At 39.5% G+C, this 26,674-nt stretch overlaps 1 protein-coding gene and 1 pseudogene across 1 annotated transcript; one reads left to right on the forward strand and one right to left on the reverse strand.

Moving 5' to 3' along the window:
* Window positions 1-16,419: 16,419 nt before the first annotated feature.
* On the reverse strand, window positions 16,420-17,051 carry LOC126724725 (probable dolichyl-diphosphooligosaccharide--protein glycosyltransferase subunit 3B; annotated as a pseudogene).
* A 3,517-nt stretch (window positions 17,052-20,568) lies between these two features.
* On the forward strand, window positions 20,569-21,153 carry LOC126724726 (uncharacterized). Its single transcript, XM_050429099.1, has one exon. The coding sequence runs from the start codon at window positions 20,569-20,571 to the stop codon at window positions 21,151-21,153; it is 585 nt and encodes a 194-aa protein (XP_050285056.1).
* Window positions 21,154-26,674: the final 5,521 nt, after the last annotated feature.

Below are 26,674 nucleotides of genomic sequence, written 5' to 3' on the forward strand. Positions count from 1 at the left end.
AAAATTGAAAAATTCCTCATTTTATTAATTTGAAATTGAATTTATATTGATTATAGGAAATTACACAGTTTTGGTCCTAAATACAATTTAAGATAGAGTACATGGTTTTGTTTCCTAGTTACAATCTAGAAATTGAAAATTACATAGATAAACATTTGATCTACTAACCCTTAATCTAAGTTCGGAGGTTATGTTATAAGGTGGGAAGGTGTTAGGCACCCACCTTACCCGGTGAAACTAGTCTTCTAGACTATGGTGGCCAACATTTATATCACATCATCTAATATGTTATCAATCAATTTGCATGTTGAATTTAATGTGTATGCATGTAATAAACCCTAATTCAATTTATTAAGCATTGCATTTGGATTGAAAAAATAAATTCTAGTGAATGTGTATGGATGATGATATCCTAGATTTAAGGACTTGAAAGAACTATGAAACAAACATCTTTTTCATATTTTTGATGTGGATTTAAGATCAAAACTAGTGTTATGCATGAATATGTGATGAACAACCAAGAACATGTGAAGAACACATAAGAATATTTAAGAACACTCAAACATATTCAAGGAACTTAAATAAACACTAGCATGCTCTAATCTTAAATTAACATTATAGCAACATAAAAAACGAGTTAAGGATGGAGATTATACTTGCATGCAAGATCCACACATTAGAGGAAGAGACTCTTGGTGGAAGTCCTAAGGGTGGAAGAGAAAAGAAGAACTAGAAGAGGAAGAGTGAGTCTCACTCAATACCTTGAGTCTCAAGAAGACCAAGATATGACAAGACTACTCTACTTCATTAAAACTCAAGAGAGGAGAAGAGAGGGGGTTTTGATGTGCTTTGGAATGGAGGAGATGGGGTTTTATATAGTAGTGGTAGAGAAAATATAAATAGAATGTCATTTAATCAAAAATAATCATGAACCTAGACCTTATTTTAGACTTTAGAGAAATCTGGTGCATTAAATGTAGAGATTGGAGGAAGTAAGGAGCAAGCAAAATCAGTTTTCCCTTAACTACTATAATAGCTTGCAGAGCCAAATTCAAAAAACTCATATCTTACTCAATTTTGATCGAAATTGTCTCATTCTTGTGCTCAAATTGAAGCCCTTAATGTCTAGTTTCTGGGAAAATTAACCTAATTCATAGATTTAAAATATTCTGAGAAATATCAACGAAATGGTGAGCAGAGGTCATTTGTTAGAAAATAATTTCAGTACAATTAACATTAATAGGTCCCAAATTAGTTTTCAATTAACATTAATAGGCTTCAATCACTTCCATTTCAGACTTAATTAGTTCCAAATTTACCCTAATTAAAAAGATAATTTCACAAATCACTCATTGAATAATTAATGTTTGACTATCTAATTAATTAAGTGTATGAAATCTTACCATAAAATGTAATCCTAGTCAATTAAATTATGCGACATTATTAATCTCAAATTGATTATAATTATAACCAATTGGAATTAATTATTCATAATCACAAATAGTCGAACTCAATTTGTGGTAGTGCATCTAGGCCATTAAAACTTAATTTGATGATAAACTTTAATCTGATGGTCCAATTAGAGTTTATGACTAGTCGATTTAATCGTTATAACATCAAGATCATTTTGGTGAAATGAGATTAAAGATCTAATAGCCATAATTAAGATGCATATTTCTAAGATGAAATTACCCTTTTACCCTCCATGTGAGGTTAAATGCGGGTTGCAAAATAGGATATCAATAATTATGCACCCCATTGCATAATATTTATATATTCTCATGCATCACATGGGTCTATAACTAGTTTAATTAATATTCTAACACTCTTTTTCATGTCTCAGCCCAAATTTTCATTTTAAACATTTGAATGGGAGATACAAGGGAGATAGTGTTTGAACTCAATAGCACTTTTGCTAATACTATGATAGATTGCCAATTGTCCCAAAAGCTAAAGTTCTTAAAAAGTGACGAATATAATTATTTAATTAATATTTAAACCTACTGGGTTAGTACAATTTGTTTTGAGTGAGCTAAACCTATGCCTATCTACCATCTTGTTCAAATTTATGAACAATGTGATGTGATTTTATCTAAAAAAATTACCCTAAATTGAAATTTGTGCATATATTTGTGCTTGTTACATATATTATGGCGTGGCCTAAACTAATCGTAGGCTTGTGTAGTTATAGAATAAGCATATTAAGATAGTCAAACATTCTCTAGTATATAAATCCTATATCTAGTTCATTGTAATAGTAGTACAAGGACATAGGCTATTAGGCTGAACTTCTGCTCATCATTTAATTATCACACAACAATATTCACACGTTATCAGAGCCACATCTGATCTAAGCTCACAGCACACACAAAAATAAAATAAAATAAAAAATTATAAAAATAAATAAATAAATAAATAACTGCCGCAACACGGTACTTGTTGTTGTATCAACTCGAACCCATGGTTACCGATCCACACGAGAAGGTCTAGGACTTCTTCAATTGGGCAATAACCCAACCATGTCCTTCATCAAAGTTGCTATTCACTCAAACCTCGATCAACTTAGTGGAAGTTCTCACACACAACAACATCAATCTCGCCAACCATATATCAGTAAACGAAAAGCCATCGCAGCCACAACCATGAACAACCGTGATCATCAATCTCGTATTTTGTGCAACTTCATCACACCTGATCTGCTACACTGTCATCAAGATTGGCCAGCCGCTGTCAAAGGTTGTCACAGAGTAGCAAAAATCCGGAACCATTGCCACACTCACATAAATTGCCATGTATTATGGCGAAGTACTGACTCACACAAGGGGTTTCACAATTGCCATTGGTTGGACTTCACACACGTATGGGTTTCATGTATCTCAAATAAATAAATAAAAAGAGGCCAATCATGTTACTAGGTGCTGCCACATCAGCCCTACTTACATACCTTGTCATATGGGTGGCGGCACAAGATATTACCAAGTCAGTCAAGCAGCATAGGTGTCCGGGTCATACCAAACTATAAATTCAAGACATTGCAAACTCAAATTTAAACCTTTAGTTTGAGAGGGGTTGTTAGATATATTATGATCCAAAGTGGCACAAACCAATTGTAAGTCTATATAATTGTAGAACATGTATATTAAATTTAGTTTAGTCTATGGTTAGCTTATAGTTAGTCAAATATTTTTTTAGTATTTACACTTGTAAGAACCAAGTGCAAGACTTCTGGACCTTAGGTCACTTGGGCTCACAATTTATTTGTAGTGGACTTAAGTATTTCCTACAATGGGTCGTTCTCGGCAGAGAGACTCAAAGTAACACCCAGTTGGTACCCTCTCCTTGACTGTTTTCTCTCAATTTTTCTGAACCTCTTCTTCTCCCAACTTTCTTCTATTTATAGCAAAGGTTAGTGGGGAGATTATGATTACAGTCACCGTTAGTGCTACTGAAGGTCTAGTATTATCTGGTTAAAGTGGGTGTTTAGGTGAAAGGGCGGTGCAGCATTTATGATCTTGGAACTTGGTTCCATTTTGACCGATTCTGTTCGGCAACTCACGTTCCCGTGCATATCATGATTTTTCCGGATATGACTCATACGCTCTACCGGGAAAGCTTAACCGGTCAACTCTGGGAACTCAATACCCAAAACTTGTTTTTACTTTAAGATAGTTTCAAGAAGGGCATAAGGTAACTGGAACTTTCTGCTGGGCCTGCGCCCAAGGCCGGTATGGGCTTGGGCCCGGGGCCTAGATGGGTCTGGGCCCAAGGCCAGTATGGGCTTTGGAATCTCGATGCCGTACAACACTCTATATTGGCCGTGTTCATTGTAACACAAGTGCTTAATATAATACTAGTTTTATCATACGTGCTTTGTTTATTGTCATAATTTTCCTTTTTTTTCTAAAAAAAAAAAAATGGATAAGTTTGTTTTGAAGACATGGATTAGTAGGAGAGTGTCCTATTTTATAGGCATTTTAAGTAGAGTTGGAGATATATTTTATCAGATTGTTCTCAAATTTTTTCCCCGTTAAAGGTAAAATTTAAGGGTAATTTAAAAGTCCAGTCCAAAGAAGGAAATCCTCTTATAAATAGTACGGATATAGTGATCAAGAAAACTTTTGTATGTGCTCTTTCTTTCATGTTTCCGCTCATCATTCAATTATCACACACAATTACACAACAATTTTCACAAAATTTATGAACAATTTGATGTGATTTGATCTAGAAAAATTACCCTAAATTGAAACTTGATAAAATATTTTTGATTATTCGGAAAAACAATCATGTACATATTAGTTGTGTTGAATTTAAAAATCCAGTCAGTAGTAATTTTCTCAGTAAAACCTTTTAAAGCATATATTTTTCTTAGGTATAGCGTAACAGCTCAGTGCATTAGCAAGAATGAATCTTCTTCTTTAATATTCTCATGCTATTATTCCTATATATGTTTTGAAGAATTATTGTTTATAAATTTTTATTGATAATAACTTGTAGAGGGCAGTGAGTATCAATCCATCCATGTCGTCAAGTGATACAGGTATCTCATTATCATATCACTATTAGTTATATGCATACACTAGCCATTGCGTTTTTATTTGTCAGAAGTTCCCATATCTTTATGTGAGTATTACTTAGAGTTAATAAACTTTGGGACCTAATTTACTGCTAGTAAATGTGTCCTTGGTGACCTTTCAGGTTCTTAGATCAGAGAACATTGAATATGTGGTAGCTCCATATGAGGCTGATGCTCAGTTTGCATATCTGTGCAGCCTTGAACCAGAAAACAGTAATTACAGAGGCCAGTGATCTAATGGCATATGGTTGCCAAGCTGCTGTAAGATCTCCCACGAGTCTTTGACATGATGAAGAAGGAGGTCTACTGCTCTCTGAGCCAGGTTTGTAGAAGGAGGTCTACTGCTCTTTGGAGGCAATTTTTGGACAACAACCCATCTTACCCCAGCCCTGAACAGTGTCGGCTCAAGGCCTAGGCAACTTAGACCTAGGCCTAAGGCCCCACAACAAATAAAAAATTTTCCTACTTAAAAAAAGGCCCATCTCCTTTAATAAAAGGCCCAAAATTTTATAAAAATAATTTTTTAAATAATTTGTACTTTTTTTAAAGAGTGATGCTAAAGATACCACAAATTTTACTATAGATTTAACTGACATATCACCGATCACATAAAAAAGTAATTCAAACACAAATAAATTAAGTTATTGAAATTCATCAATTACAGTTATAATCACATTTATTGTGAACATTTTGTAGTATTTTTAGTATTTTTCTTTTTCATTTCTAACAAGGCTTTTAAAATAGGAGACCAATAAAAATTTAACCCAATTGAAACCCTAAGATGTTTCAAATAAAATGCTGCAAATGTGATAAATCATCAACGATGACTAATCTCCTACTAAGCCACACACCAAATAATATCTATCTATCCCTTTCTCTTAAAAAGAATATATAAAATTAAAATTTAGATTACAACTGTACTTAACTATGCATAATTATATATCAAAGTTAAAGTAAGTTCTTTTTTATTCAACTATAATATTCAATCTTCTATATGAAATTAACCTTAGTTTAGCTAGTATAATTCATCAATCTTCTTAATTTAATTAGTATTATATAATTTTATTTACTTAATGTTTACATATAAGAAGGCCACATATAAATTTTTTGCCTTAGGCCCCAAATTTTGTTAGGCCGGCCCTAGCCCTGAAAGTTCACATTGAAAGAATTTATGCAGCCCATGTACTTGGGTTGTGTTAACGTGTTTTAGTGTTGTGGGTTTTAGGCCCACCTAGATTACTTGTATAATGTAAGGTGGTGGGCCTTGTTTGTGATGTTGGGCTAATTCCTACTGCACTAGGCCTGAGTTTTCTGGATAAGGGAGTTAGGATCGGTTCAACTGGAACCCACTTTGGTCCGATTTGTGCACAAACAGACACCACGTCTGCCAGACTTTGGTTATATGCCAACGGCAAGCAGAGCCGCTATAAAGAAGTTATGGCGGGCAGATATAATACGGATAACATAAGAAAATACAATCACTACTTTTAACCACAATAAAAAAAAATGAGCAACAAAAGGTTCGCCGTACACAGAATAAGCTAAGTGAAGAATAAACAGAGTTAGCAAAATCAAAGTGTTAGTCTGCCATGCCAAGTAATGCACGGGATTAAATACCAAAGGGAAAACCGTTCCCTCAATGCGAGTAATCTTAGAAAAGAAATTAATTGCTTTGAGAGAACGGGCCTAAACGGTCTATGCCCAAATATAGAACTTTTGCCTTTTATAGAAAGCAAAGCTATTGAGGAAGAGAGGAGATCAACCTATTGGTGCATGTCTGCCATCCTAAACTCTCTATTTTTTCCCTCGTTCCTTCTTACTTTTCTTTTCTTTTGTTTTACTTCCTTTCCTTCTTAATACTTACTTTTAGGTTATGGTTTTTTCCTAGAAGTTCCTTATTATCGTGATTTTTTTGCCTCCCCCTTTCAGTGCACAACAATGGGTCCTTCATATAGAGTCTGCCGTGACTGGTGTGGCTGTCCTTGCCGACCACTTACTGGTCATCAGTAGTTCAGCCACCACCACTTACCTGTGCTGGCTATGCCGCTCCCCTTTGCCAGACAAAGAAGGCTATTTTGTTTGTTTGCTTCCCATGGCTTTTCTACCCGTTACAGTGTGTGTGTGCTCTCTCCCTCTATCCCTTATGGCATGCACCTAGTTGTTCCAACTCAACCTTGCTTCTTTTGGGTGACACGTCATCCCAATAAGACATTTCCCCCCAAAGAAGCTTGAGCAAGAACCCCAGAATAGGTTTCTCCCCTCTCCCCATCGCCAGACCATGCCTTCTATTACCTTTGACCCATGACCCACCACTTCCTATATTGGTTGGGTATAGGCTGGTAGTGTCTGGGTCTTGCACGTGCTTCACCTTCTTCGCCTGCTACTCATGCATTTGCCGTGATCTAGAGATTTGTCTGTACGTTCTGCCGTGCACTTTTGGCTTCTTATGGCGTGGGTTGTTTTTCCGATCTGTCATTCTTTATGATTTGCTTCTTTTAGGGGTTGGGCCTTGTCGGATCATAGGCCTTCCTTCCCCGGGCCTACTCTGTATTCAGTTTGTGGCCTTGTTTAGCATTTCCTGCCATACCACTCTGCTATTCCTGCCGTTGTTTGACTCAATCCTGCTAAGTCTCTTTGGGTCTGCTATTTTATTTCCTTCCCAGTGACTTAGTGTGTTTACTGGGCCTTTTCCTTACATTTTCTGTGGGCTCTTGTGTCCCATTTCCCTCTCGGGCATCTTTGGTGATGGAAAATCACATGTTTGTATTGCATACAAAACATACGCAGCGGAAAATTAACGGATCTACTTCATTTAGAATTGATAACATGCATTATGTATGTTTCAGAATATAGAACAATAGAGTGTATCTTGGTGTAGTGAATTTCAAAACCAAAGATGAAGAGTACTCGAGAACACTTTCAATCTTCACTCCAATTCCACTAACGCCCAAGATGTGAGATCTCTCAATCAGTTATGTGTGTATGTTCTTAAGAGAATGAGAGAGTGTCCAACCCTAACATACATACCATTTCATGTTCTTAAAATTCTGTATGTTTCTTTTCACATAACTGATTATCTAATTGGGCTAGCCTTTTGGGCCTTTCCAATTGGGCTTTAGTATGTGGCTTGGAGTGGGACCAAAAGGGAACAAATAAGACACTACCTCCAATGGGCCTTGGGCTTTTCTGTCAACTCTTGACAAGTCCAAAGTTACCATTAATTATATTTAATACCACTATATAAATATAATTGTACTCTACGCCTTACTAATAAATTATATCCCAAGACTTTATTGTACATGCAATCCCTTCATAAAATATTCATAGTAATACAAAGTCATGAATATAGACTGCCACATTGTGAATTACTACATCTTAATCCTTGAGTACACGATTTAATCATTTTAAGTTATTTACCATATATTTATGAATATATACTTTAATCCTTTTCATAAATATATACTTTAGTAATTTCTTACTAAAGTGGTTAGGCCTAACTCTCTGAATAACTGAACCCATTAAACTTATCTCAAGGGAATATTTTATATCTCCGTTAAGAGATTATGAATTCCATCTTGAGAATATATGTTCCATCAACAGTAAATTTGGCTGCCCAACATACTGAGGTTTTGATCGTATCTTTAAATCTCACTCCTGATATATTAAAGCAACCTACACTTCATGATCAGGTCCATTATTCTCTCAGGATTAAGAGTTCATGCAAATAGAAGTCATGAGAATTATTATTCATTTGACAATCGTTAGGAGAATAATAAATCTCACAACGGTCCAGTTCAATATGTCTTAACTCTTAAAACATATCAACATATCAACTAAAAGTCTCCATTTCCATGATCAAGACAAATCATCTTAGTTGATGTGTTATAGTCTTCACAGATGAAATACCCAATTTCATCATCGACTACGAACCAAATTCTGAGTTTACAAAGAACTTGTGATTTATATCTTCTGTGACTAAATCACATAAATCACATACTATGCATCTCATGGACTATATGATAATGTCCGAATATTCATGTTACCATTATTTTAGATAATAATAAAGAAACTTTATTAATCACAACATTAAGTCATACATAATATCATATATAACATCATACAATAGGATTTAAGGGCACTAATCCTAACAATTGGCCCATTTTGCTTTCCTTGGGCTTCCTCGGCCCTTTTTCAATCTTGTTTTCCCATGGGCCTTTACTAACTCTCTTGGGCTTCCCTGGCCCAATTACTTTATACCTCATCCTTAGGGCTAATGGGTCTTCCATTAGCCCCTTATTTTCTTTGCTTGCATTACTTTAGGCCTGCTGTGGCCCATTCTCGCTTTTCTACATACTGTCTATGGGTTTGCTTCTTCTCTCTTTCTGGGCCCATTCAAGTTTGTTTACTTCCTCAAGACCCACTTTATGGGCTTGTGAGCCATTCATTCCTGCCACTTAGGCTTAATGGCTTTTTCTTGCTTGCTAACTTTGGTCTGCCAGTGATGCTGGGCTTTTTCTCTTATTGGGCTTTTCAAAATGAGCCTCAACATTTAGCCTCCTGAGCATATGAAGCGTTCTTGCGGTTTATATGAGAATAAAAGACATTTTTTCCCCCTTCTGTCCTTTTTCCTCTTCTTTTCCTTTAGGGTTTTTCAAACAGTGGTCCCTAACTCATGTGTATTTCTTTTCTTTCTTGTCATGAACAGTGTCGTCTTTTCGAATTTCCGAGTCTGGCAGTTATTTTGAAATGCAACCTCGCTTCATTAATTTTATTCCTTATCTAGTGGTTGACCCATCACCTCCCTTCACTTCGGTTTTAATGATGTTGATATTTAAAGAAGTCTTCCTTCATATTTCAACCACTTTCTCCTTTTCCCACACAAACTCCTTTTTCGTTCCCCTTCCTTCACCGTGTTCCCTTCTTCAAGTATTTTCACCCATTTTTTCCGATCAACCGTCGCACTATGACACCGGTGAAAGGTCAAAGCTCTTCCCGTCATAAGGGGAAAGAGGTTGCATTCGATCCCCCTGCTACCCACGATGAAGGTGAGGAGACCGTGTTCTTCGAGCTTAGCTCTTTCGATGAGAAGGAGGCGCGGCATCCTCCTGACAATGAATGCGCCCCATTAATAGATCCTTGGTATAATGTCCACTCTCATTTTCCAAAGGTTCCCGGCGATTACATGCCGCCGCCGCAACACGGAGGCTCCTTGGTCTATGCCGTCACAACACGGAGGCTCCTTGGGCACCATTGGCTTCTTCGATTTTCGATCTCGTCATTCGCCAGGGCACTTCGCTCCCTGTGCCTATTCATTTCGAGTTTTGGGTTGGGCACGGCCTTGGGTTGGAAGGAGTGGGTAGATAGAAAGTTATCCGATATGGGCTTTATGGGTTTGCTACAGCGGGCTGGCATTTTGAAGGCTCTTGTTTTGTCTCGCTACTTGTCCAACTATAGGAACCTCTTCAACCTCCATCATCTAGTTCGTTGGTGGTGCACTGCCACTCATACTTTCTTCTTCTCCTGCGGTGAGATCATCGTGACTCTGGAAGACATGGCAAATCAACTTCTCTTGCCCATCCTTGGCGATGTCGATCCTGGCTCTTTAGAGCTTTCTCTGGAGGAAGAGGCCGTGGAGGCCGAGTTAAAGAAAAGAATGAATGGGAATGCCAAGTTATCATATTGGGTTAGTTCTCCTTCCAAGCTTTTTGTTGTTGCTCGCCATGCAACCTTCGTCACTTTTTGGCTCTGTAAGTTTATTTTTGGTTCCCACCCCCATTATGCTGTGAAGCCCTTGTATTTCCATTTAGCTATTAAGATATCTACCGGGGTAAGTCTGCCACTGGCCCCTATGTTCTTGGGACATTTGTATGTACAGTTACACATCCTACAGAGCGATGAGGACCAGGCAGGCTCCTGCCGCATAGTTACTTGTTCTGTTCATAGTACCATCTTCCAGCACCTGTTATATGAGTGTTGCGCCAAACATTTGGCGAAGTGTAGACCCGTCCGCTTTGCTAAGGAAAAGTATCAGTCTTGTCCGAGAGCTATTATCGATTTTTATTTCAAATTCGAGTCTGAGTTCTTGTTGGACTTTCGTTGGTTTGGTTTAAAGCCAATTTATCATCCTGCTGTTGAGTCTTTTGATCAAGGAGTTGGATTCTCTTGGAGTACATACAGACACTTGGGTGCAGGCTATACATGTGCCGATTCTGTGATGGGTCAGTTTGTTGATACGGCTAGAACTACCACTCCAATGGTTGGTTTTAAGGAGAGGGGGATTACCTATTTAGCAACTACCAATGTTGGGTGGCTACCTTATCTGGTGGAAAAGGGAATTAGGTTTGTGCATTATCCTGCTAATTGGGTTAAAAGACAATTTGGGTTAGACCAGGACATTCCTGATGATCTCTCTTCTCTCGTGGAGTCTCTTACTTCTGTTAGCCCGTTCCTGCAGCATACTGCTTTTGATTTATAGAGACAGCGCTTTACTGCAGTTATTGTTCCCTACTCATTAAGAGAAGGCATTTGCACTCCTACCATGCACGGATACTAGCAAGCTGTGATGACCTCTTTTGAGCAAGAATTGCTGGGTAGCCGTGGTTTCTCCCTTATTCCCCCTGATGGACTTGGCATGGTTATTTCAGCTAGTCCTCGATTGCTCCTTCCTTCCAAATCCATGTTAGCCTATACCAGGAAGCAAGGTCGGTCCGCCATCCTTGAGTGGGATGAGAAGGGTGGAGGGTGGTATTGGCATGCTCGTGATTACCTCTAGGTTGGGAGAAAAATGTAAAGATTACAAACCTTTCTGCACCGGGTAAGAAGGGTTCTGCCAAATCCAAATCCACCAAAAAGGGTGGTGCTGTAATGCCTTTTGAGAGTGGCTCTCCTCTTTCTTTAGTCCGTATTTGTTCTAGTGCACGCCCCGCTGCAAGCAAGTCTAGGTCTACTGCTCCACAGCCATCCACAGATGCCCCTCTTTCCACCAGGACACGGGGCAGCAAGAGAAAGACATCCCCTCATCCTACGCCTACCACTGAGCGGAGAGTATGTTATCTCTAAACCCACTTTGTCTTTTATGCATATGTATTTTGGTCCTCCTACAGTTAACACTTGTAAGCTTGTTGACTCTTCTTCTTCAACCTTGTCTTTTGTTTTCTTTTCTATTGCAGTCTAAGCATAAAGAGGATACGCCTGCCACATGTCCCATATTACTTTATGAGCCCGAATCTGAGGTACACCTCCTTCCTTCCATTTTTCTTTACATTCCCTTTGCCACATACCTTTAGCCATGTCCCTTCTCTTTTCTTTTTATCATCTAGTTATGGCTTCCTCTATTTCTCATTCTTCCTTTTCACTTTCATCTTCCAAGATGAGCCTGAGCCTATCTCCATATACTATTCCATAGCCGAGGAGCTTTCTACCTCCATAGGCACACCCATGGAAGGTTTCTTTGAGGGAGTTGATGTTATGTTTGGGACCACGACTTCTGCCGCTCCAGCTGCTGCACAGGGAGTTTCTATCGAGGCTTCCATCCTCTTCACTGAGCCAATACCCATGGAGGGTACTCATACCGAGAGGGTTAGTGAGGCCACTCCCATTTTTGCCAAGACACCTACTCCCCAAGAGGGGGCCATTCCTGATTTCAAGTCATACTGTGATAATTGTAACAACCACTGGGATATTTTGCCAGAGAGGATTGGTTGTCGCAGTAAAGCTTTGATTGCATGAGACTTAGTCATCGGCCATTCCTGATAATGTAGTACACTGGTTGCTCGATGCCACCTCCATCCTCTTGGGCGATCAATGCACCTATGGCATATGAGCTGGTGGCCAGGTAGAGCAACAATGGCTTTTTGCGGATTGGGGCTTGCACAGTGGGAAGGTTCATCATGATCTGCTGTAGCCTTTTGAAGGCCGCTCTGCTACGCTTCTCCCCATTCAAAGCTTTGTCCTTTCCTGAGTAATTTGGTGAAAGTAGAAGTAATTAATGCTAGCCCAGGGATGAATTTCCTGATATACGAAACCTTTCCTAAGAAGCTCTTTAACTCCTTTACCGTGGTTGGGGACCTCATAGTTGCTATGGTTGTGGCCTTGGCTGGGTCCACATCTATTCCCTTGCTGTGAACTAGGAAGCCCAAGAATTTCCCAAAGAACACTCCAAATGTGCACTTGAGAGGGTTCATTCTTAACTTAAAGGCTCTGCACCTCTCAAATACCTTTCCTAACACGTTGAAGTGTTCCTCCCTCCTCCTTGATTTCACCACTATGTCATCTATATAGTCCTCTAGTTCCTGATGCATCATATCGTGAAATATGGCCGTCATTGCTCGTTGATAAGTTGCACCTGCGTTTTTCAATCCGAAAAGTTGGCTATGGGTGTTCTAAAAGCAGTCTTCTCTACATCCCTTGGTGCCATTCTGATCTGATTGTACCCAATGAATCCATCCATGAATGAGAACATGGCGCTTCCTGCCATGAAATCTATTAATAAATCCTTGTTTGGTAATGGGAATTCCTAAAATTTAGGATTTAAAATGGAGTAAACTACTGAGTTTAGTGTGTGCTAGTTTTTAGGAGAAAAAATGTACCAAACATATGTGTGCTAGTTTTTAGATAAAAAGTGTGCTAATTTTTAGGAAAAAAGTTTCTCTATTAGTTGTTGTTGTTATTGTTGTTTATTTTATTTTTTATTTTATTTAATTTTGTTAAATTAAAATTTTAACCCTATTTTTTTATTTTTTAAGAATAAAAATTATCTAATTAAATTAGGGGTATTTTTGACATTTTTTGAAGTCATAACTAACTTTCTGAATCCTCTTAATATATAGAGATAATTGACTCTAGATTTCATTAATTAAATTATATCCCGAGATTCTATTATATTATCATTTGACCCCTCCATAAAACAATCTATAGTGATACAGAGTCATAAAATGAATTTCACTTTGTAAATCACTATTTTATTCCAAGGGTTCTTAGTTTAATCTTTCGATTATTCTTTATATTTTATGAAATCTAATTTTGTCAAATATAAATTTTAGTAACCCTTTACTAAAGTGGCTGAACCGGACATTTTCAATAACCAATTCCCATTAAACTTATGTCAAGGGCATGTTTCGTCATGTTTGGCCAAAAGTGGCCGTGCTATTCTTGTGTTTATTTGTATATTTGTACTAACCTTAACCAGGTTAAGGGCCTAGGTAAAGGCAATTCCTATACCGCTATTGACACACAATAATAATAGTTTATTTTCGATATCTGAGTTGTAATCATGCTATTGTTTGATATCTGATAATCATTGTTAGGCCTCGTTTGGGAGGAGGGAATGGAATGGAATAGAAAGGAATGAAAATAATAATTTAAGAATATTCTTCCCTTCTCTTGTTTGGGAGTTTTAATGGAGGGAATGGAAAGTCTATTCCCTTGTTTGGGAGTTTAAGTGGGAGAGAATGAAATGGGTAGGAGGGAACACTTATTCCTCTTTATTCACTTAAAATCTCAAATTTTCATTCCCCCTGAAATTGGAAGGAATGGGAGGGAATGGAATTAAATTTAATAAATTTTTTACTAAAACTCCAAAAATACCCCTATATATATTCAAGTATTCAACTCTTTATTTTAAAATAGGGGTCTAATAGTAATATTGTCATAAAATGATTCTATTACATTCTCTCCATGTTACTCCCAAACAAGATTACTTATATTCCATTCATTTTCATTCCTTTCCATTCCTTTATTATAAAATATCCAATTAAGATTACTTAATTCCATTTCATTCCATTTTTTTCCATTCATTTCCCTTACTTAAATAATATGTTTGATATATAAACACTATCTCTCACCACGCTCAATTGCAAGTTAGGGTAGTATATATAGCAATAAGGGGTGGCTTTGATCCTTGCTATATGCTAAAGTAATTAGGGCATAGTTAATTGCAGATGTGTACATATTTTTCCCAAGTAATAATAGGTGGGAAATACTATCGGTAGAAAGCCGCAAAGAAGTTACAAGAAAAGTAGCCGACATATTTGACAAGAAGAAAAAAGGCTGGGTAGTAGGTCTATGATTTCGGCTAGCACTGGCCCAAGGCAGCCACATTTCCAACAATAGGTAATTTCTCGGGAAAAACATTTCCCTTACACTACCCAATTTTCTGACAAGTTGACTTCTTACAACATTAGCATTGGAGTGTAAAATCTCCAAGTTGCTATTCTACACCCCCCCCCCCCCCCCACACCAAAAACATGCTTTACACGAGTGTGTAAATCCAACATTTTTTACAACCTAGTTAGTTACAGTGAGTTTTTCTTGTAAATAAGAACTTAGAGCATTCACATCCAGTTTCTATAAATTATCTCATTTTATTATTTCAAAAGCTATTTTCTCTATTATACCATTCCATTTTACAATACACTCAACATCTCATTTCTTATTTATATCATCTATTCAATTTCATCACCTTTTTCTCTCTCTTTTCTCAATCAATTCTCTCTTTTCTCTCTGTCTCTTTTCCTTTTCATTTTAGTGTCTAAAATACACCATAGAAAAATATTTTTAAAAACCCAGTCACCACCATTGCCACTCACATCTGAGCAAACCCACCACCAATTCCAGCAAACCCAAAACTCTGACCACCAAACCCACCACCAACCACAGCCACAACCACAAGAAACAGCCACCACAGAAGGAAAAAAAAAAAAAAAAAAAAAAAAGAAAAGCCTCCAAAAACCACCAACAACAACCACATCCACAAGAAATAGCCACCATATAATCACCATGAGAAAAAAAAGAAAAAAAAAACTGCTGATCTCGCCGACAACAACCGCAACGCCAAAAGTCAGAAACCCACCACACCGACCTCCACCTCGCCATTCTACCATGCCGATCAGCAAACCCATTACCCATGACAGCAAACCCAATACTAAAATCCACCAACCCACGACCAAAACCATCCCATGACAACAAACCCACCCACGGCGGCAACTAGAGAGAGATAGCGATAAAGAAGAGAGGCAAACCACCCCAACACCACCGACCTAGACCCACACAGCCATACAACCCATGCTGCCACCATCGCCACATCAACGAAACTTCTATGCCACGCCTACCTTTACCGCTACCACCACCACACGGGGTTTTGGGTTTGAGAAAAAGTAGTTTCTGGTTTGAGGAGTAGAGAGGGCAGAACAAGAACAAGGGAAAGAGAAGAGATGGAAGACGGAGAGAAATGAAAGAAAGAGAGAGAAAGTATAAATTTATACCATATTGTAGCGGAGGGAGTAAAATATATTAAAAATTATAGAAGGGAGCTACAGTATCGTCATATATGTAAGATGGCACTGTAGCAAGATTGTAAATTTTTTTAGAATCGGAAGATTGGGTAATGGTGCTTTTTTGTTCTTTGACGCTAAATTATACCAACATATACCATTTAGAAGACCAGGTACGAATGCTCTTACTGCAGCTAGGTTGTAAAAAAAAAAAAAATTATTCTTAAATATTGTCTATCTCCTCTCTCTTTTGTCACATCTCTTTTCCCTTTTTTCTTTTCTGAAACACTTTCTCACCTCTCACACTTCCTTTTGTTTCTCATCTCTCATTCTCTCTAGTCCCTCTCTCTCTCTTAGACATCACCACCACGAAGAACATCTCTCCTTAGTCCCTTTCTCTCTTAGACCCTGCCACCACGGAGGCCATCTCTCTCAGACCTCACCACCACATCTTCCATGGTGTAGATCGGCGGTTATGGTGGTGGTTGTTTGTTGTTTGGGTTGACAATTTTGGATTTGGGTTAGGTAAATTTGTTCCAATGGACTTGGGTCTGCGATTTTGAAATGGATTTAGGTCTAGTGGTTGTAATCTGTTCCAATGGGATTGTGGTGGATGGTGGGTGGCAGATGGGTCACAATGAAAGCCAATTGCTTTGTAGAGAGGAACGGAGGTCGGTGAATCGAAGCGGCGGTGAGTTTGATTTTGGATTGGACAAAATCAGACACTGACTTAGTGAACTGCGAGAAATCGCCCTAGTCCATCTAATCTGATTCCTTCAAGGATTGGTGACGAGCAATTAGGCGAATGTGAGGGAGGGCATTGACACTAAAAAGAGTGAAGCTTTGCTGAGATTCTTTGAACTCGATGCTGCAGAAGAAGAGATTAGGGTTAGGGTTGTTAGAGATGAAGGATTGGGCAAGGAGAGAGAATTTCAAGTGAAGGGTTTTGGGCTAGAGCTCTGACTTGTCATGGAGCTGAGTGGCGTCAAAGAAGATGAGGAGGTAATTTGGTCTAAGGGTTTTGTGGAGGTGAGGTAGTGAGAGACGGAGTGGTTGTCAAGGTAGATTATGCTGGATTTGGATTTGGATTGGGATTGGAGGGATTGGAGCTTCGAGACTTGGTCTGAGTCGGTTGAGTTGGTTAAGGTTGAGATGAGATGAAGAGAAATGACAGTGAGGATGACATGGAGAGATCGGGTAGGAGACATGTTTGTGGGTTTTTAGGGTTATAGAAAGAGTGGGGGGAGTTTGGCTTGTTTTTGTTTGGAGAGGATGGAGGTTTTTGAGAAGGAGACTTTGACATTGACGTTGACTTCTGGACTTTTTTTTGGAGAGGATAGAGTTTTTAGTGGTTGGTTTTGCTTCGATGGTGGGTGTTGGTTTGGTGGTGGGTGTTGGTTCAGTTGTGGGTGTTAGGTCGGTTGTGGGTATTGGTTTAGTGGTGGGTTTGTGGTTCAGTGGTGGCAGTGGGTGGTTTGGTGGTGGCTAGTGTTTTTGGTTGCTATGGAGAGATACAAGAGAGAAGAGTAGTTTTTTATACTATTTGTTTTTCTAGTTTATATTATTTTATTGGGTTGTATGTAAAAATAAGAACTGAGATGTTGGGTGTATTTATAAATGGGTTGGTAAAATAGATAAAGTACTCTTTTAAGATGTAAAATAGGTTTTTTCCCCCTCCCTAGATGTGAATGCTCTTAACTTTTAATAAAAACCTTATTATTTTATCTAACTTATATTTTTTGTGAAGAAAATGTATTTAGCCTATTTATTTGGCATTTTATTTTTCTTTTGAGAGAAAGGTTGTCAATCCATTAGATAAAAGACAAAATTGCTTGAATTACAACGTTGAAGTGCGAAGGAACATCCTTCATCTCACCGAAAAATATGTGACATGATTAGCATGCCTAGTAAGGTTATGAGTAGCAAAATTGTCTTAGCGGCATACATTGAGATAAACTAATAAAATTATAGGCTTCTACAAAAATTTTAGCATCAACAATCAAATGAATGACCAGAAGAAGAAAGAGAAAATTCCCCATCTTGAAAATAGTTCATAATTAGTCCTGAATTATGGGTGCATCGCGTGGTTTGGGGAGAACACCTCAGCTGAGTGGACCGGGGCAGAGAAACAAGGAGTCGCTGCCGCCTAGTTTTATGGTATAAGAATCATGAATATAGTGCCCTTACATGGAAGGAATAATCTTACTACCAGAGTATGGGTTCAGTGTTTAGGTACGATTTTGGGAAGGTATTAGGCACCCAAAATCACCCAACCCGTGGGTCGGCTTTCACTCATTGTGTTTTATGTCTTAATCTCATTATAGGCATGTTCAAAAGTGTTATTCTAGACTCACACACACACTAACATTCATCTAGCAATCAACATGGCATTTTTATCTCAAAACCTTAACATACATCTATTATACATATCAGACCATCACAACCCTAGCATATTCCTATTGTGGGGATAAGAGTGCCGAGTAGGGGTATTGGGTCATGGACCATGCTTGAGGATGCTAAGGAACCCGAGGACAGCCAAGCCTTAATAAGGGCAAGTGGGTTAGTGGGCCGAGGACAAGGGATGATAACAACGAATAGGTAATGTTTCCTGAGGAGCCAAACTTCCTCGGAAAGCGGAGTGGAGATCTGGAGCCCGACCACCCAGCGAATGCAGGGCAAAGGCAACCATGCTTGGGAGGATAAGTTTCAAATAAAAAAGCCCATAGTGAACCAGGAAATATATGAGAAGAAGGTTGTTACCACCATATTATATATTCTACACCTAACCAACTGGCCGCATTTATGTGGAGATGCTTGAACAGTGATATTGAGCCTTACAACTACACACAAAGGTTCCAGGAGGGCTCTAATGGGACAAGCATCCAGAAGATCACTTATACAATCAACAAATGAAAGGTTGGGATTGAAAATGAATCAGACTATATAAAGAAAAGACCCCTATGAGAAACAGATATGTAATCATTGGGAGAGAAAAAGGAGAGGAAAAGAGCATCTTGTACTTAAAGAAACTTAAGAGAATATAAGAACACTTCATTCTCAGACTTGACCGAGGAGTATTATTCCCTTCAAACTGTATTTTCTTATCTTTCTAGTACGAATCCACTCTCTTGTGGCCCGTACGCAGTTTGCTAAGTCTTACCTGTAAAATCCACTTTCTAACAAATATATTGTTTTGGGCTTGTTGGGCCATCATCCATCTCTAGTGGGCTGAGGGTCTAAATCTCGGCCTTACAATTGGCGTCGTCTATGGGAAATAGGAAAGCATTTGTAAGCTTATTCAGTCATGGTGGGCTCAGGACCAAATCGAGAAGAATCTGTGGGATCTTAACGTCAGGACCATTTTCTTAACTTAGAACGAAGAAGAGATCATGAAGTTAGTGTGCATACGACTTATACTAGTAGGAGTCATTTCAAGACTGGGAGTCATGTGTCGCATGAGGAAGAAACTAGGAATCTAAAATTGGAGATAGACCATTTACGCAAAAAATTGCATCGCAAATGAAGAATGGCATCTCTTCCAAGCTCTAAATCTGAATCGAGGGAAGATAGCAATTATAGACCACGATCAAGAACCCCCCTAGTGAATCTTTTTCCTACAAGGAAGAACGCAATCATAAGCAGATGAGTAAAAGTCCGACCAGTAGAAGCTTGGGAAATGATGCAAGGAGTAAGGCTTTGCACCAGATTTCAAAATCACTGCTTACACAGAAGACTGATAAGGAAAAACTTCCTTGTCGGTTTGCGCAGCCCACATTTACCATTTACAATGGGAGGACTGATCCAGTTGAGCACGTCAATCATTTCAATCAGATGATGGCCGTTCATTCAAGGAATGAAGCATTAATGTGTAAAGTATTCCCCTCTAGCTTAGGGCCTATTGCACTGAGATAGTTTGATAGGCTGGATGAAGGCTCCATTAGCTCTTTTCAAAAGCTCACCAGGGCTTTCGGGGCTCGGTTTGTTACATGTAGTAGGGTTCCTTGTCCCCTAGATTCCATACTGTCCATGGTGATGCAAGAGGGTAAGACACTGAAAACTTACTCGGATGGGTACTGGGAGATGTTTAATGAGATAGGTGGAGATTTTAAAGATGTGGCAATAAGGATGTTTAAGGTCGGCCTTCCTACTGAGCACAAAGAGGAAGTCCTTGGCAAAGAAACCAGTGCATAGCATGTGCCAGTTCATGGATCAAATTGATAAATACAAACGGGTCAAGGATGATCAGCAACAAGGGAAGGGAAAGGCAAAAGTGGCTCCCCCTAACCAAAAATACTTTAGGTCTGAAAGGTACAATAACAACCGACCTCAGAGAGGTTTTTCTGGACATACTAGGCTCCTACTGCCCAGGTGGTTAACACAGTATTCAAAGAGCCTATGCATTAAATTCTTAAGAAGATAAAGGTTGAGTCATACTTCAAGTGGCCAAACAAAGTGGACGGTGACCCTATGAGGCGGAATCAAGGTCTTTATTGTCAATATCACTAAGACCAAGGACACACTACAGAGGATTGCAGGACTTTGCGTGACTATCTTGAGCAACTGGTCAAGGTCGGGAAATTGGGACAATTTTTGCACTAGCCTCCTGGACAGGGGAATCAGAATGGGACAGTGTATAGAAAGGAATCTTCCACAAGGCCACCCTTGGGAACCATCAGTGTTATTCTAGCAGTACCGGGTTGGATGGGAGCATGTTCACCTAGAGTAATGTCCATAGCCCAACCATGTGCCGAGGACACAGTCCCTAAGTTCAAACGAGGGAGAACCCAAGCCCGATCAGCTTTGAGTTTTTCTGATGATGATAAGGTGGGAATAGTTCAACCACATGATGACGCCTTAGTGGTCACTCTTCGTGTTGGAGGATATGATGTAAGGAGGGTCTTGGTTGATCAGGGTAGTGGTGCAAAGATTATGTATCTTGACCTGTACAGGGAACTTAATCTGAAACTCGAGGATCTAGTTAGCTATGACTCCCCTCTAGTGGGGTTTGATGGGAATACCGTTATCCTAAAGGGACTGATCAGGCTGCCTGTTCAAGTGGGATCAGAGGTGGTGGATGTGGACTTCATAGTGGTAGATGTTTATTCACCATATACTGCCATCTTAGCAAGATCGTGGCTTCATACTATAGGAGCTGTTTCCTCAACTTTGCATCTAAAAGTGAAGTATCCCTTTGGGGACCATGTTGAAGAGTTGATCGGAAGCCAGGCCATGATAAGACAATGCTTGGTAGCTGCTATCAGACATCAGTCTGAGGGAGAACCCTTGGACATCCTCGGGAAGGCTTTGTAGCAATTAATGAAGGTCGAAGTATCCTCGGATGTTGCAGATGAAAGGATGAGGTGTGAAGACTTAGAGAGGGTTATCATCGATGCTGATGTAGAGAGGTACTTCTAAGTTGGAGTCCAATTGCCTCCTAAGGAGAAAGAGGAATTGCTAACTTTCCTTAGAATAAATGTGGATGTATTTGCTTAGAGTGCCTATGAATCACTGGGAATGGATCTGAATTTCATTTGTCATCACCTAAATGTCAACCCGACTGTTGTCCTGAAGAAGCAACCACCTTGGCGCTTTTCTAAAGAACGTGCTGAGGCTGTAAAGGAAGAAGTGATGAAGCTTAATCGTGCAGGGGCAATTAAGAAGGTGTTTTACCCAGAATGGTTGGCCAATATAGTTATGGTGAAGAAGAAGTCAGGGAAGTGGAGAGTGTGCGTAGATTTTACTGACTTGAATAAAGCTTGCCCCAAGGATCCTTTCCCAATTCCTTGGATAGACCAATTGGTGGATGCTACAGTCGGTCATCCTCGAATGAGTTTTCTGGATGCCTTCCAAGGGTATCATCAGATACCATTAGCCTTGGCTGACCAGGAGAAGACAACTTTCGTGAAGCCCACTGGGAATTACCACTACCGAGTAATGCCTTTTGGATTGAAGAATGTTGGGTCTACCTACTAGTGGATGATGAATAGAATGTTTAAGTGATCTCGGAAGTATATTTGAGGTGCTGAGGAGACGTAAATTACGTCTCAATGCATCCAAATGTTCTTTTAGTGTTAGTTCCAGAAAGTTTTTGGGCTACATGATCACCCATCGTGGAATTGAAGTTAATCCTGATCAGATTAAAGCGATCAATTATTTACAACCTCTTCGGAACCCTAAGGAGGTGTAGAAGTTGACTGAAATGACTGTAGTCTTGAATAGGTTTATCTCCTGATTAGCAGACAGATGTAAACCATTTTTCCAACTCTTGCACAAGTAGAAAGGGTTTGAATGAAATGAAGAGTGTTCCCTTGCCTTCCAATAGTTGAAGGATTACCTTTCTCGGCCACCCATTATGTCTAGACTGGAAAAGGAAGAAGTCCTTTTGCCTACATTATCGTGGCCTCTCATGCAGTCAACTTGGTTTTAGTAAGGGTAGAAAATGGGTACATAGGCTAGTCTATTATGTGAGCAAGTCGCTATAAGAAGCCGAGGTTCGTTACTTGCCCTTGGAGAAAGCCATGTTGGCCATAGTGCATGCTACGCGAAAGCTCCCCCATTATTTCCAAGCATATACAGTTTTAGTTCTAACTCAACTCCCTTTGTAGCTGTTGTTTCGAAATTCTGATTATACGGGAAGGATTGCCAAGTAAGGGACTATTTTGGGAGCATTTGATATAAAGTACATGCCTTGTACCGTAGTTAAAAGGCAAGTTCTTGCAAATTTGGTGGCAGAATTTACTGAGTCTCCAATAGAAGTTAAGGTCGAGGAGCACAAGCATGGGAGAAAACAAGTTTCAACAGTTTCTCTTCATGGGCCTTCACCCTAGAAGCTATATGTTGATGATGCGGCAAATCAAAAAGGATCTGGGGTTGGAGTGGTGACATTGTCTCCAGATGGAATCACCATTGAGAAATCCTTGAGGTTGGGCTTCTCGGCTACAAATAATGAGGCAGAGTATGAAGCCTTGTTGGTTAGGGTAGCTATGGTCAAGAAAATGGGAGGAAAGGTAGTTGAAATTTGCTCAGACTCAAGGCCAGTTGTTGGGCAAATAAGGGGAGAGTTGGAAGCCAGGAATTTGAGAATGTAGGGCTATCTAAATAAAGCTCGAAGGTTACAATTAGGCTTTAAGTTTTTCTCCATACAACAGGTCCCAAGGAGTAGAAACGGGTATGCAGACTCTTTGGCGACTTTGGTAACTTTTTCTAGACAAGACGTTCCTCGAGTCATCCTCGTTGAAGATCTGATTGGGCTTACCAAGAAAGAGGTGATGAAGGTCCAGGTATTCTAGATCAGGATTCCATAGTTCTATTTTTGAAATAGGGCATGTTACCTCTTGAGAGTGGGGAGGCAAAAAAGATATGGAGGAAAGCTCCCCGTTTCTGGTTATTCAAAGAACGAAATTTGTATAAACGCTCTTTTTCAAGACCATAGCTTTGTGTCCATCTCGAGGTAGTGGATCCACTTTTGGAGGAATTGCATGAAGGGATATGTGAAAGTCATACAGCGGGCAGATCATTGTCACATAGAGCTCTCATTCAAGGTTACTGGTGGCCCAGTATGTTAAAAGGTGTGATCAATGCCAGAGATTTGCTCCGAACATTCATTAGCCTAGGGTCGTACTCAATCCTTTGTCTAGTCCATGGTCATTTGCTCAATGGGGCCTGGATATTTTAGGGCCATTCCCCAGAGTTGTGGAAAATCGAAGATGGCTTTTGGTTGGAACTGATTACTTCACAAAGTGGGTTGAGGCTGAACCATTGTCCAACATTAAGGATATTGATGTAAAGAAGTTTGTTTGGAAGAATATTGTAACCTGATTTGGGATTCCTCATACCCTCATATCGGACAATGGGCTTCAGTTTAATAGCAAGGCCTTCAGGAGATATTGCTGTGAGCTGGGCATTAGGAACAGATATTCAACCCTGGCCTATCCGTAAGGGAATGGAGAGGCTGAAACAATCAACAAAGTCATAGTCAGTAGGCTTAAGAAGAGGTTAGATGAAGCGAAGGGTAGATGGGTTGAAGATTTACCACATGTTTTTTGGATATATCGGCCAACTACTTGTCAGTCAACTAGGGAAACACCTTTTTCTACGACATATGGGTCCGAGGCAGTGAACCCTCTAGAGACTGGGTTTCCAATGTCAAGGACAATCTTGTTTACCCCAGATAATAATGATCAATTATTAGAAAGGAGTTTGGATCTAATTGATGAACGAAGAGAAGCACCCATGGTACAGCTGGCACATTATCGGCAGAAGCTTAAGCAGGGGCATGATATAGGTGTGAAGGCTAGACCATTGGCACCAGGTGATTTGGTGTTAAGAAAAGTAGTGGGGACTACAAAGAACCCATCTTAGGGAAAACTAGGACCTAATTAGGAAGGGTCGTACCGCATCACTTCAGTAGCTAGGATAGCAGCTTATTTTTTGGAAGATTTAGATGAAAATGTTGTACCTCGTCCATGGAATATAAATAATCTACGAAGATACTACTATTAATAAAAGGCAATCTTGTCTTCTTTTGTTTCTACAATTACGTGCTTTAATCTTATTTATCTAAGTGTTAAACAGAACCTCAGTCATGCCTGGTTCCTCGAACCACATACCATGGGTAAATTAATGCTTCTTATTTAGCTAAGTGTTAAACAAAACCTCGGTCATGCCTGGTTCCTCGGACCACATACCTTGGGTGAATTAATGCTTCTTATTTACCTAAGTGTTAAAAAGAACCTCGGTCATGCCTGGTTCCTCGGCCCACATACCTTGGGTGAATTAATACTTCTTATTTATCTAAGTGTTAAACAGAATCTAAGTCATGCCTGGTTCCTCGGACCACATACCTTGGGTGAATTAATGCTCCTTATTTAGCTAAGTGTTAAATAGAACTTCGGTCATGCCTAGTTCCTCAAACCATATACCTTGGGTGAATTAATGCTTCTTATTTAGATAAGTGTTAAACAGAATCTCAATCATGCCTGGTTTCTTGGACCACATACCTTGGGTGAATTAATGCTTCTTATCTAGCTAAGTGTTAAATAGAATCTCAGTCATGCCTGGTTCCTCGGACCACATACCTTGGGTAAATTAATGCTTTTTATTTATCTAAGTGTTAAATAGAACATTGGTCATGCTTGGTTCCTCAGATCACATACCTTGGGTAAATTAATGCTTCTTATATGCTTAAGTGTTGAACAAAGCCCTAGCCATGTCTAGTTTCTTGGACCATATGCTTTGGGCAAACCAATGCCTCTTATTTATTCAAAATGATGAATGGAGCCTTGATCATACATGGCCTATTGAACTGAACACCTAAGGTACACTAATTCTATCTGTGCATTAAGTTGTTAGATTATTAATTGTGTAGGTATATGTCAATGTTGGGAGCAATGTTGTGCTTATATTTAATTGGTAAAGCCCACAATTGGTAAGCAATGAGAATATAAAGAAAACTGATACTTTTCATTAAGTGGTGCCTTGGTAAGGCAAAGGAAATACATGTTCAATAAAAATAAATAAAAAATAAAAAAATACATATTATAAGGGTAATGCCCTAACTAGTAATGGATGGAAGGGGGTTGGTTTTAGCTGCTTGTTGGATAGAAGGTTCAGGCGCTTTGCTCTGAGCTGCCTCTTTTTCCTTGGAAGTTTCTTTGGGTTTAGGTAGAGGTTTAGCTTGCTCATGCACTTTCTCTTTGGTCGTCTCTTTCTCCTTACCCTTTGGGCCTGCCCCATTAGGGTTTAGAGGTCTCTGAAGTGGCTAGAAGGGTAATAGCATGGATGGGCTAGCTAGACTCAGGCGCTTTAGGAGAAATGTCCGCCCAGGACCTAGATGGAGTTGCTATACGCAGGGCTGGGGGGTAGAAGATGTTTTTTTTTCCCCTTAACTTTGAAGAAATGCCCACCCCAGACAAGTTTAATGCCTCAGTCCATACCTGGAGGTAGTAACCTCGGCAGACTCCAGTGACTTGGGTACTTAGGGTTTCTTCAGTCCTTTTTACCTCGATATCATAACCATTTTACTGAGCCTCCTCAACCTTCTCCAATTCTTTTTTCTGAGCCTCTATTTTCTCCTTAGCAATGGCAAGCTAATCCTCGATTTTACGTAGTTTCTAACGTTGGTCCTCAGCCTGCTTCACAGTGCCAGCTAGTGTAGCTTCAGCACTTTTCCTCTCTCTGTCTGCCTTAGCCAACTTGGTGTTAAGGTCTTTAATCATTTTTTCAGCCATGGCAAAAGTTCGGATAGCAGCTATACACCGTGCCTCCTCATCCTTCCACTGTTTATGGGCATTATCTACCCATTCCTCGGCGATGTTTGTTGTTTGGATTGCCTGAAAGAAAACACCAAGATGAATCCTTCAACTGGAAGAGAAATGTGTATATTCAATACAAGTAAGGGGTTTGAAGGCTTAACATGGCCAGGTCTCTCTTCAAAGTTAAAAACACCTTGTGCATTTTTAGAGTCCTCAGGTCGGCCATGTCTTGAGGTAGGAGCAGGGGCTATTCTAATGCGTTAGCCACGTAGCCAGCTTTTCTTTTTTGAAAGTCCCTGATAGAGGAGTCTAGAGGGAGTGGGTCTCCATCTAATTCGAGTAGGGGGTTCTAGATCGGAACCCTAGGGCAACGCTCAAACACCCTTTCCGCGACCACACCTTCGGCCAAGGTTTTCCTTTGCGCCCCTTTGGCGATTTTTGCCCCTTTTTGGGGTTCGAGCTCTTTGATAGGCACCACTTTGCCCTCTTTGGTCACATCCGCCATGTGATTTCAATAGCTCTAGCAAGCAGGTGTTCTTTTTCCTCTGGAGCACTAAAGCTTCAGGAATATCAGAGGG

This window comes from Quercus robur, chromosome 5 (genome assembly GCF_932294415.1).
Source record: "Quercus robur chromosome 5, dhQueRobu3.1, whole genome shotgun sequence".
In the NCBI taxonomy this organism is placed as follows: Eukaryota; Viridiplantae; Streptophyta; class Magnoliopsida; order Fagales; family Fagaceae; genus Quercus; species Quercus robur.